The following is a 12,485-nucleotide window of genomic DNA, read 5'->3' on the forward strand; positions in this document are numbered from 1 at the left end:
CATTTAATGTTAGATCAATTCTTTGCTTCTACAATTTAGACATTTATTGGACTTCTTTATACATCGGCACCGTCTGAGAGGCATGTGTTTAACAGAAATGTGTCTGTTTCTTGTCAACGGCAGCCTGGTTATTTCACTTCCCAAAGGTGGAGAATTATATGGTGCGATATGGAGAGAATTCAAGGTTTAAAGATATTATCTTACCCTTTCTGTTTTTCAAGTAAAAATGCTAAAACTTTTTTTTAAAGCTGATTAGAAATGTAACTCCTTTGGACTGTTGGTTGGACGAAACAAGAAAAGTAAAGTCGTTATCTTGAACTCTAATATTTTCTGACCTTTTATGGAGTGAAGTTACAGCCTTGAAACACTGTGCCAAAGGGAACATTATGGATATCGTTAATGGAAGGAGACGCTCCACAGCAGACTGTCCTCACTGTGCCGTGAAGGTGATCCCACTCTTTGAAAGCCAGGAAGGATTAGAGATGACATCCTCCTCTTTAGTTAAAGTGTGATGCGTTTACTGTACACCAGCTCGGTTTCTGTTCAGGTTACTCAGCTCAACCTTTTTCCACACGCAGTTTACGCCACCTGTTGTTGGAATAAACAAACCTTTAGTGTGAACACGACCTCCTCTGAGCTGTCTGCACATTTCTGGTCCCCAGGGCTCCCATCCCTACCAGTCGCTAAGCTACACCAGCGGTGACACGGCAGCTGACTCACCCGCCCACGTGAGCCGCGCCGGTCTGCCGGCCAAGGACAGCCCCAGGAAGGAGAGCCTCCTGAGCAATCTGACAGGCAGCTTTCGCAGTCTGCACAACCTGCTGGAGGGCACGCCTCAGAGGAACGAGCCGTCTGCCGCCACCGCCGCCGCCAAGAGCACCTCCCTCACTCGCACAGGTACTCACACCTGACTGCTGCTGTGCTGCAGTACGTGGTGGTTTCTGGTAATCACCGATCATGAGTGTCAGCTTCATTTTCATAAGAAAAACATAACAGTATATGTCTCATTTTGTGCTCCAATACTGACCTCTACTGTTCAGTAATGCGCACTGCTGCACGGTCAGTCTTCAGCCACGTGACTACAGTCAATAAATAAGCAGATTTACGAACATTCAAACACCCCTGCTGACATCATCTGCCTTCAACAAAGCAGAAATACAAAGTTCAACCTTTTTTTACAAAATCCTCTAAATGTGAAAAAAGCATGAAGGGAAGAATTCAAATGTGTTTTGATTCCTCTTTGTAGGATACCTCAGTAACTTTTTTACGAGAATATGTATGCAAGATGTGTCTGTACCTTCTTATTCCCTATATTGACATCATGTGCCTATGATGAAAAATGAATCATCCCCGAACAGTAAGTCAGTCACTGTGTGACGTCCAGGTTTTTTGTAGTTTGTTTCATGATGCAACGTTCCCTCAATCTCTCTTTTTCTTTTTTTTTTTCTCCTGATGCTCAGGGACAGACATGCTGACCGAGCACCCGCTGCTGTCGGAGCCCTCCTCCGTCAGCTTTTACAACTGGATGTCCAACGCTGTGAGCAACAGGACCGGTGGCGGAGCCGGAGCCGGAGCCCAGGAGTCCCCGGTCAACCGCTCCCAGCACAACAGTCTGCAAACAGGTGAGAGTGTGTGGACTTAAAGTTTACCACAGTCCACAGGTAGACGGACAAATCACCCTAATTTGTCTTAAAAATACCGTTTTTTTCCCTGGGAATTCTCAAATTTCTTTGATTTTAGTTCATTTAAATGAACTTCATATGCAAAATAATGAATTTTTAACATGACATCTTTTCTTCTGTTGGAACTCCTCACTCCTCCTTGTACAGTAGCTATTACAGTGGACAAACGTCAAGTTAAATATTCATGTAATGTGGTTTTACTAGACTCTCTGGATTCTCTGGTCAACAACTGCCAGTATCAACCTCTACCAGAACCAGAAGGAGGTCAGGGATTGTTGCTCAGTGTTGTGCTCATGGTGTTGGTGCAGTAATTAGTTAGCCAGTAGCTAGTGTGTAGCTGTTAGTCTAACAGTGTCCTAGATCTCTGACCCGCGGACCGGTATGTTGGTGGTGTATTTGTAAGATAACCTTCCTTTATACTGTAGGGACATTGATTTATAACAGCAGCAAAAAAAAGTAGATACCTTATATAACAATTCATACTGTTAAAACGCTGTGTATAGAGTTTATTTGTTTGTTTCGTGGTATGAGATTTTATCGGATAAAAAATGGGAATCGGTGTACATTGCTGTCTGTCAGTGTGTTTTTTTTACTAAAGACATCAAGAGCAGAGATTTTTAAACCTTTCTCATTGCAAAAAAACAATTTTATTTGCACAGTTTACAAAAGTGTTCGTAGCTTCTGGCTCTGAAAAATGGTTCTGATCCAGAAGTGTCTTCAGCTGCAATACCAGCGAGTGCCACTAGAGGTCGGCTCCAAAAAGCCTCCGGCTCCATAGACTCCCATTCAACTTCTCTCATCAAATCCAAAGTGAATAAAATGTGTCCATCAGTTATCTCGGTGTTGTTAGCTAAAGTCACTCCTTCTTATTAGTTTTCTGGAGGTCCATCTGAAAATAATCCCTCATTCATTAGAAAAGAAGATTCAAGAAGACCTGGTTTTGGGGGTGTGTCTGTTTGATTGACAGGCCTGTGGTGCAGTCAGATTACTGCTATCGTTGGGCGGGACGTAGTATCGTCAGGTTTCCAATCAGATAGAGTCAGATCCACCGCTGGCTCCTCCCCCAGCTCCACCAAATATGGTCACTTCCTGACAAAATCCGAACTCGCGGCTTCATAACGGTCGTTCACGAAGCGACGGGTGACATCACTGCTGGTTGCTGCTCGGTTATTTGAAAGATCTTACAACTGCACCGACTGACTCTCAAATGGATGACTTTAAAAATTCAGAGCAAATCCTCCCTGTTAGATAAGATGTCAAAGCCACTGGAGGAAACGTCCTCTTTCCCAGTATCAACACAGATACCTAACATCTTTCTCAGTTTAATAATCTGTAAATCTAGTAGCTGATTAGTGGTCATCTATCTTGCATGTTATTCAAACATGTAAAATGGTGTCACGTGATTGTGTCCTCGACTCTCTCGAATCCTTTGTGACTCCACTACGAGCCTGCAGCTCTGTGATGGAGACAAAATCATGTTTTTTTTTTCCTTCCTGCCAAACAAACTGTGAGAAGCAAGTCATCAGACTGCGCTGGTCTTTCCTCCCCTCGGTTCCTCTCTCCTCCCCCTCATCTGCTGCACTCTGCTGTCCTCACTCTCTCTCAACAGCAGTTTATTATTGGGCATCATCGTTGCGGGTCACTGTAAAGAAATATTTCTCACCTACCTACATTTTAAATGTGTTTGATGGCTGGATTAACTTCATCCGCTCACCCAGGTGTGAGCCAATGAGAGCGCAGCACTTCCTCACAAACAAATTAAGTGAATGTGATGCGGCTGTTCAGAGTTCAGCGTTGTGCATTAAACGGCCATAAAGTTCCCGTTAACAGTCTCTGTTGCCTTCCGCCTAATTCATTACAACATCTTTGTCTGGGAAGCTGTTCAAGTTTCACAGTGTCGGTTCTCTGGTGAAATACAACCGTCTCCATGTGTCTCAGGTGGGACGTGTAACCTGCCCACCATCCCCTCGGCGTCGGACTTCAACACGGTGCTGTCCAGCGACCAGAACACGCTGGACGGGACGCACTCCCAGCAATCCCAGCACAGCACGAGCCAGGACGAGATGGCCGACATCGAGGAGGGGAACCAGTGTCCCGCTGCCGTTCAGCTGGCCGACGCTCAGGTGCTGTCAACACATCCGTCTGCGTTTCTTCTACTGTTTAAATCTTTAGCTGAAATTAGCAGAAATTGAGTTTTGAATTAGTTTTTTTTTGAATTAGTGTTGATTTTCTGGAAGCAGACGCAAATATTTAGGCTTAACGTGCATCGACTGGCAGATAGTCACATTTGTTGATTATAGCGTGTCATACTGTGGGCTGATAGTAATGTCACCTGTGCCAGACTGAGAAACACGGGACTCCTTCACGACTGTCTGCTCGGGTGTTCGAATGGTCGTCCCTCCGGTGCTCTTCAGTTTCTGGATCAAACGGTTTCAGTCGAAGATATCTGAAGCACTCGAGGCTGATTAAGTTTAAAAGCCTTTAATCACTCACGGCTACTCCCTCATGGTAAAAAAAACACACGCCTACTCATTTTAGCCATTAAGGCCTTCATGGGAACGAGAGTTGCCTTTGGCCTGTTATTATTATGAGGAGGCACTTCAACAACGCTCAGCTGCAAACGGAGCTGGTGGAGATCCTCAACAACACGTTTTTACCACAGAAGATGATCAAGGAGCAGATGGAGTGGCTGATAGAGCTGATACCTGTTGGTCAGTAGTCACGTGATCAATATGAACCAATTAGCAGTCACTCTATTCATTGGGTGGAAAACAAAAAGCCAAAATACTGATATTCATCAAAAGGTTTATGATCTTTTAATAATATTAAGTACGTTTAAACACTAAATGGCCAATAACATTTATAATGACCCAGATGTCTGAAGAGAAACAACACAAATAAAAGGTTACAGAAAAGGAGACAAATCCAGTTCTCCATTCAGACAGAGAATGGAGAAGATCCAAAATTATTCTCTTTGTAAAAATCCTTTTTTAACTCACCGGGTTTATCTTTATACTCTACGACAGATTTCCAGTGATTAAAAGCTTTTTAATTGATCACCCTCTCGAGTGTCTCAGATTTCCTGAACTCAAACAATCCATTTCTGAACAGCAGATCAAACCGTATCAAAGCATTCAGCGGTTGCATACGTTACAGTCCTGCGTCTCACATTACTTTGACCATTTTTAGCTTCATTTCTTATGTACCCGCCAGAAGCCTCGTCTGCCTGACTCACAGTTCAGCCTCGACAAAAACCTCTTCCATTCTCCGCCTTGATCGTCTGTTTTCATCCCCTCAGGTTGTTTTCAAGCCTTTGCTGAGCTACACAGGCATCCAGGCCCAAGACGCCACTCCTCTCAGCTACAAGATGTATTTCGGAGAGCACCTGTCTTTTTCTGGCAACCTGGAGTGTCTCCGAGCCGACATCGTGGACTCTGACACCTCCAAGGAGCACAAAAACAAACGATCCAGGAGGTGAAATGATCCCGAACACACAATACACAACAGTAAAAAAAAAAAAAAAGGGGGATTTAATGTTCATCCCTGTTCTTTACTTTTTAAAGCGTTTTTGTGGCAATTGCTCCAAACAGAAGCGTAAAATGTCTAAATACACTCTGAAAACGTCTCTCTTTACCCAGACAAGGCATGGTGAACCTGCCTCCTCTCGAGTTCAAGCCGGCGCTGCTGATTGAGACGTTCAGTCTAAACGCGGTGGTGATGGAGAAGTCGACCAGCGCGCCGCAGGGACCGACCGCCGCGCCGCTCTCCTTCCACGACCTCAACCGCCGCCACTTCAACACCTTCCACTGCGACTTCACCACGGCCTGCCAGTCCATCAGCCAGCGCGTCGACATGGCCCTGGTGCGCCTCATCCACCAGTTCAGCACCATGATCGACGACATCAAGGCCACGCAGACCGACATCAAGCTGAGCCGCTACACCGCCGGCTCCGCCTCCCCGACGCCCACCTTCAAGGCGCGGCCGTACCGCCACTTCAGGTCGCTGGACTTCAGCCGCAGCTCCCGCGGCAGCCTGAACGGGGCGGGACGCAGCGGGACCCAGACCCTGAAGAGCAAGAGAGCGGCGGGCGGAGCGGGGGGAGGTGGAGCGGGGGGCGGCGGTGGTTTACCCCAGAACGGACCTCCGTCGGGCGTGGACACGCTGGGAAGGAGGGAGCCCAGAGGACGCAGCTCCCTCGGACGGTCCGAGAGACGCACCTCGAAGGTAACAATGAGAACAGCTGATATTTATTATGGAGCAAATATAAAATATAGAATGAAGTGATTTTAATTAGCTTTTCAGAAAAGATTTTAAGTTACACTGTAATTTCAGGCTCTTTTAAGTCTGGTTGTCTCGGTTGAAGCTGCAACTTTGAGCAGTTGTCCAATACATGAACAATTTATGATCTGACTCTAACAGTGTTAATAGGCAACTGTTCATTAAAATCAACAAATTCATCCAGAAACTGACAATAATAAAACAATTTAATGTCAAAGACACATTAAAATGACCAAAACAACTCAATAAAACTATAAATCACGCAACATTCACACTAATATCTGCTCATAACAGTAAAGAAATGAGTCAAAACATTTAAAGCAGTTCTAGAAAGGTGTTTTCAGACGTTTCCTCCACACAGACTCTAGAGGGAGCCAGTAAATAATTAGATTTACTCAGAACAGCCTCCGTTAACTGAAACGAAGCAGCAAAGTCTTTTATTTAGCTCCCAGTTTTCAGGTAGAACTTGTAAAAAGTGTATAATGTTCAGACTGGACACTTATTTTGCGTCGACAGTGGGAACATTAGCCCTTTTACAAAAGAGGTTTTTATGTAGGTAAAAGAAGTATGAGAGTACCGTCCATAAATATGATCTCCACCAGGCTGATTTACCAAAGTTTTCTATTTTCAGCTGACAGATTTAATTAACTGTAGAAGTTGTGACAGCTCGCAGCATCACAGCGACTCTGTTCCAGTAAACAGCAGGCCAGTAACGGAGAACAACACGTCACCGAGGCTGCTTGTTTACTCTTCTGCCCTCGTCGCGCATTCTTGTGACATTTCTGTTTGTGTTTCGTAACGTGGGAAAAAATAAATACGCCGTCACGTCTTTCAGGTGTCGAGGAAGGGCTCGCGTGACGTGGCCGACCACATGGCGATCCAGATGGACGACTCCGACTCCATCACGGTGTCGGAGCAGAGCGAGCCGTCGGCTGAATGTTGGCAGAACATGTACAAGCTGCTCAACTTCTACTCCCTCATCTCCGATCCCACCGGCATCCTGGAGAAAAGCTCCCCGGAGAACTGCCTCTCAGGTGGAAATCGGCTCCCGGCAGCTCGGCTGCTCACTAATTTCCCTCCTTCAGCTCCACCATGCATCTCCCTCTGCGTTACTGCTCACTTCTTCCTTTTTATACCTTTTTTTTTCCCACACATTTTTTCTTTTTTTATTGCAGGATTTTTTACGTTTTTTTTTTTCCATCTGCCATCCATACTTTACTGTTACATCTCAGTTCTCACTCCTTCCTTCCTTCCTTCCTTCCTTCCTTCCTTCCTTCCTTCCTTCCTTCCTTCCTTCCTTCCTCCCTCCCTCCCTGTTATTCTCTGCTGCGTCATCTGTAATACGTCCTTTGTGTTGCATTGTCCATTAATTACTTGCCAGTTTGTCTTTTGCTGCTGTTCTGACCCACGTTTCCCCGAGGAGTCCATTAAGTTTGAGAGGAGGGTGTAATGGTGGGAAAGTGTTTCAACACACTCGGCTCAGTAACACAATGGGTTCCTCAGAGGCTGGAACTTCGCCCACTCTTTTTAAATGTGGTTGTTATCACAAGCTAATAAATCGGTCAGTTAGAAAGAAAGAAAGAAAAACCTGCAGTATTCTCCACTTAGAATATCTCATCTTTACACAAACTGTATTATTGTGCAACGTGTAAACCTGAATCTCCTTGACTCTTCTGTTATACCCCGCCACGGCTTTCTTTCTGCAGAAAGTGGGCTTCGCCCCTCGGAGCCGCTCTGTAAGGTGATCTTTGAGAACGAGCAGCAGGACCCCACCACGCCCAACAAGCCGACGGGCGGGAGGCGGCGCAGCCTGGTGAGCTCCGAGCCGCAGCACGTCACGCTCATCGTGTTCGGCATCGGCATGGTGAACCGCACCCACCTGGAGGCGGACATCGGCGGGCTGACCATGGAGGCCGAGCTCAAGAAGATCCACGGAAGTTTCACCCTGAAGGAGAAGATGAAAGGTGATTAAAAAAAAAAAAAGCAGTTGTGGTATTAAAGTCCCAAAATAAAACTTGTGTTTTGATTTAACGATGGATTTGAAGTAAAAATGACCAAATAACTGGCAGGTAAAAGTTAGTTTTCTTTGATTTAATGTATTTTTTTTACGGCCATGTGTCCACAGATATCCTGCATCAGAAAATGACCGAGACGTGTGCGTCGGCTCACATCGGGGGAGTGAACATCGTCCTGCTGGAGGGGATAACACCGGACATCCAGTACGTACACAATCACTGTTATTTTAGCAAAGAAGAACGTGTAATTACTCTTTAAATTGCAACTTCCCCGAATACCTGGGAGAGTATTGATCCTGATTGTGTGGATAATGCTTTGTTGATTGAGGTATCGTTGTGTGCATGTTGTAATCAGTATTTTAGTCAAGTAACGTTTTTAGATTTTGAATAATCAGTGTTAAATGTGGGATGTTTTAACTATGCTGTTCATAACACAGAAAATACTGAATTATTTGATGATGATGTCCAAATAGTAAGTTGATTCTGTTCTAAGCACAACAATAGAACGATAGAAAGGAGAATAGAAATAAGCACCTTTTAAAAGCGAGTGGATGTCTATTTCTACATTTTTACAACATGATAACATCAGTCCTTCTTTATACTGCAAGTAGTTTCCTCAAAACATAACCACCTTCATTCGGTTAAAACCTTGCAGACATGCGTTCAGACAGGCTGCCGGTTCCCTCCGCTGTTGAGATGCAGTTAGTTCTTCAACTTGTTCAACCTGCTGTCAAACTAAAACGAGTCCTATTTTTACACTTTATTCTCCAAACTGCAGCCGTGTTTAAATTCATTTGTGCTCGTAACTCTGTAGTTGTTACTGATCTAGTGTCCATATGTAGGATTATAATATTCCCCTTTTGATTGACGTAAACACACTGTAAACACATAAAGGAAGTGATGATGACCAACAGGTATCAATGAAGGAGGAAAACTGAGATTCTACATGCCGTTTAATTCTAAGTCTTTTTTTTTTTTTTTTTTTTTTCCTTTATTATAAATGCTAAAACAAAACAAAGCTGACCACATGTTCACTTTGGAAAACTGTTCTCGCCTTGAAGTCTCCGAACTGTTTCACACTTCTCTCTCTGCTCTTCTTCTTCTTCCTCCTCTTGTTTTTTTTTCTACTTTTCCTCCTCCTTGCGTAGACTGGAGGATTTCCCAACATCTCCCACCAGCACTGCTAAACAAGAGTTTCTGTATGTTGTTGCTGCCGTTCAGGGCCCACATGCATTATTCAAACCTCCAAAAACACAACAGTCGTGATTGTACGTCCTCCATTTGTCTGTTCCGCGTGTCCTTAACGTGAATCTTCAGTCAACCGTTTCTCAGGACTTTTCCCAGTCAGTTTGTGTGAAGCCACTTTCCATTCCTGAAAATCAATCATTTCTTATTAAATAATATGCTGATTATTTTCTCGATTAATTGTTTGTCTATAAAACAGTAAATAACACAAAATATTAAAATGTGTTAAAACTTCCTGTTTAGTGTCACATTACACAGAGAAGAAGAAAATCTCAAAATTTTAGAAGCTGAAGCTGCAAAATGTTGATATTTCTGCTTAGGAAATTGACAGAAACAATTATTTGATTATCAAAATAGTTTCATTTCATCCAATCTAATGGATTATGTGAGTTGCAGCGCTCTTGTGAGTTTATGTAAATTCATTTGTGTACACTATTCATGTTTTTAATGTCCTGTCAAAATACTGAAATATCGTCCAATCTCTTTGTTTCAGTATTTTATGCAAGTTAAAAATGACATCACTCAGTCATTGTTTTTGCTACAAGGATAAGACTGTTTTTTATTTTATGATCCATTCGTGGCGTGTCAGTGTCACGATCTCTCATTCTTCTCATTCTGCCCCAAAACAATCGAATGCCGTCCCAAATCCGCATGTTGTTTCCCCGTTCGGTGTCATCTCAATAACTCCACTTTCATCCATTTGATCACATCCTGTCGGGAGTCACGTTTCAGTGCCGTCGCTCACGCCGGTTCTCCTCTCGTGTTTCAGGACGGTGGTCAAATGCAACATCGCCAAGTCGCAGGCGTTGTACAGCGCCCAGCGCGGCCTGAAGACCAACAACGCCGCCGTCTTCAAAGTGGGCGCCATCATGATCAACATCCCCCAGCACCCGGCCACGCTGCACAGCATGATGGTCCGCAGCTCCCACCAGCTCTCCAAGCAGATCTCCGACCTCATCCGCCAGCCCTCCAACATGTGAGTCCCCCTCATTTATCTCCCTTTTATTAGCAATATCTCTTTTATAGATTTTATAAAATTGCTGCTGCATAATCTAAACTGTTGCCTGCGCATGTGGTCTGTTTCCATGGTAATATTTTGAATTATGTTAATATATTTATAGAGTTGTAGGTGTGCTTTGGATATTAAATAACTTGTCTATAATTTGATATTCAATGTGAGCTGCAGCTTCCACTCAGGCTGCAAGAAAATCTGAAGCATTGCTTTCCAAATCCATTCCAGACATTTATGTGTTTAAAGCATAGACTGTATATTAAAATGTTTATAGCTGCCGGCTCTGAAAAATGAAGCTGATGCAGAAGTGCCTTAAACTGCAATACCACCGAGTCGAGGTCGGCTCCAAAAGTACCTCCTCCACCAGGCTGGCGTAACAACTTTTTTTTTTTTTTTTTTTTTTTTTTTTTTAAACAAACTTTATTGCATGTCTCAGTGTAAATAGAACAATACATATGGAAATATACATAAGTTCATTAAGATAACATCTGCTTAGGGTCAGTAAGATAAAAAAAAAAAAAAAAAAAAGAAACTAAAAGATAAACAAGTTCAGCAGTTCAAGCAAATAAAATGTTGTACAGATATTGAGTGTTTAGGGCTTCTGGGTTGGTAGAGTGTTGGATGGTTTGTATATATTGTGACATGTCATTTATAAACATTTTAAATAGAGCTTTTCTGCTGGAAATATGACTTCATGATGTAGTGTTGCTTCAAAGCGGCCGTCCACAAACTAACGAGTGACGTCACTGCTGGTTGCCGCTCGATTGAAAGTCACCAGCTAAGGAGATTTTTTTTTTTATACATTTTTTTTTTACAGTCAACCTCCGAACAGGGAGGACACGCCCACCCCACAACCCTCCGACAAAGCGTCCAGCATCAATCAGACCCCCGTCGAGGCCAACGAGTTCCCCCAGCTCCCCGAGGGCCTGGAGAAGAAGCCCATCGTCCTCAAGTTCAGCGCCATGATGGACGGCATCACCATCGGAGCCGCCCTGCTGCCCTCCCTGAAGGCGGAGTACAAAATGGGGCGCGTGAAGAGCCACGGCATGACAGGTGTGTGAACGTAGACCTGACTGTGTAAACTAATTAGCCTTTTCTTCCTGAGGCTTCGCTTCCACACTACTAATGCACTAATTATCACACTCTGACACGTCTTAAATAAATCAAACAAAAAGGGGAAAGTCTGACACTGACATCAGTGTTGAGGAATAAACAGTCCAATTTTCCTTTCGTGTTCAGGAGCACAAACCAGTTTCACCTTCGAGCTGCCGAACCACAAACTGTGCTTCCAGTCCAAAGTGTCCCCAGTGGACCTGGCCACCATGTCCCCGTCCGCCAGCCTCACCCTGCCTCCGGTCACCATGTCAGGAGAGTACATCATGGAGGACCACGAGAGCCACTCGGACCAGGGCTGGGCGCCGGACGACTTCCCAGCAAAGCAAGGGAACTACCTGCAAGGCAACTACCTGCGCTGTGTGGCTGAGGTAAACAAATAGAAACATCTAAATACTGTCTGAGCCGGCTTCATCGACCTCTGGTGTCTAATGTGTCCTCCAGAGAGTGTATTTTGTTACCTAAAACTCTTTTGTATACTTTAAGTAAAGTCTGAGGTTTGTTGTTTTTTTGTTCAGCCAACAAAGTAAGTTTCTATACATTTAAAATATTGCTTTGTTAAAACTGTTTCGCCCTCTCTGATGAACAGATCGGTTCCTTTGAGCACAACCTGACCACAGACCTGCTCAACCACCTGGTCTTCCTGCAGAAGGTCTTCATGAAGGAGGTCAACGAGGTCATTCAGAAGGTTTCAGGTACTCAAACTGAGTCACAACCAGCTTTTCTTCTTTAACAGTAACATTTTCACAATCGTTACCATATTCACAATTATTTGTTAAACCTTTTTCTTAAACTAGCTCCTTTCCTTTTCTGCCGTAACATCTCTCTCTCTGTTTGCCTCTCGGATCAATAAAGTTAATCTAATCTTAAACATCCGTCGGCTCCCCACAGTATTCTGCAGCCCGCAGCTGCTGCTTAAGTCACTGAAAAATCATTTGTTTCCAGTCGTAACAATGCCCGAGGCGCCGCCGCAAATCCAGTCGGGTTCATTTCCACGATAGCAATTAGTTTAAATCGCTGAGCTTGATCGATATAACTGCCCCGCAGTGAGGGAGCACTGGGAATTCCTGCCATGTTAGGGTAAAGAATAATGGTGCAGTTTATATTCACATGAGGGAGGAGTGTTTAGAAGCGGCCGCT

At 44.1% G+C, this 12,485-nt stretch overlaps 1 protein-coding gene across 1 annotated transcript in view; it reads left to right on the plus strand.

Annotated features, from left to right (window-relative positions):
- The window catches only part of kiaa1109 (KIAA1109 ortholog), a 74,981-nt gene that overhangs the window by 34,127 nt on the left and 28,369 nt on the right, over positions 1-12,485 (plus strand). The window contains 13 exon segments of the mRNA XM_069719739.1: positions 663-897; positions 1,461-1,622; positions 3,621-3,805; positions 4,981-5,156; positions 5,321-5,906; positions 6,796-6,994; positions 7,667-7,924; positions 8,086-8,179; positions 9,124-9,174; positions 9,990-10,196; positions 11,050-11,285; positions 11,472-11,716; positions 11,935-12,040. Of these exon segments, the coding sequence (XP_069575840.1) occupies positions 663-897; positions 1,461-1,622; positions 3,621-3,805; positions 4,981-5,156; positions 5,321-5,906; positions 6,796-6,994; positions 7,667-7,924; positions 8,086-8,179; positions 9,124-9,174; positions 9,990-10,196; positions 11,050-11,285; positions 11,472-11,716; positions 11,935-12,040 (2,740 nt within the window).

This window comes from Brachyistius frenatus, unplaced genomic scaffold, assembly GCF_029030835.1.
Source record: "Brachyistius frenatus isolate BFR_SWC_R1_liver_20210118 unplaced genomic scaffold, ASM2903083v1 Contig_222, whole genome shotgun sequence".
Taxonomy (NCBI): domain Eukaryota; kingdom Metazoa; phylum Chordata; class Actinopteri; family Embiotocidae; genus Brachyistius; species Brachyistius frenatus.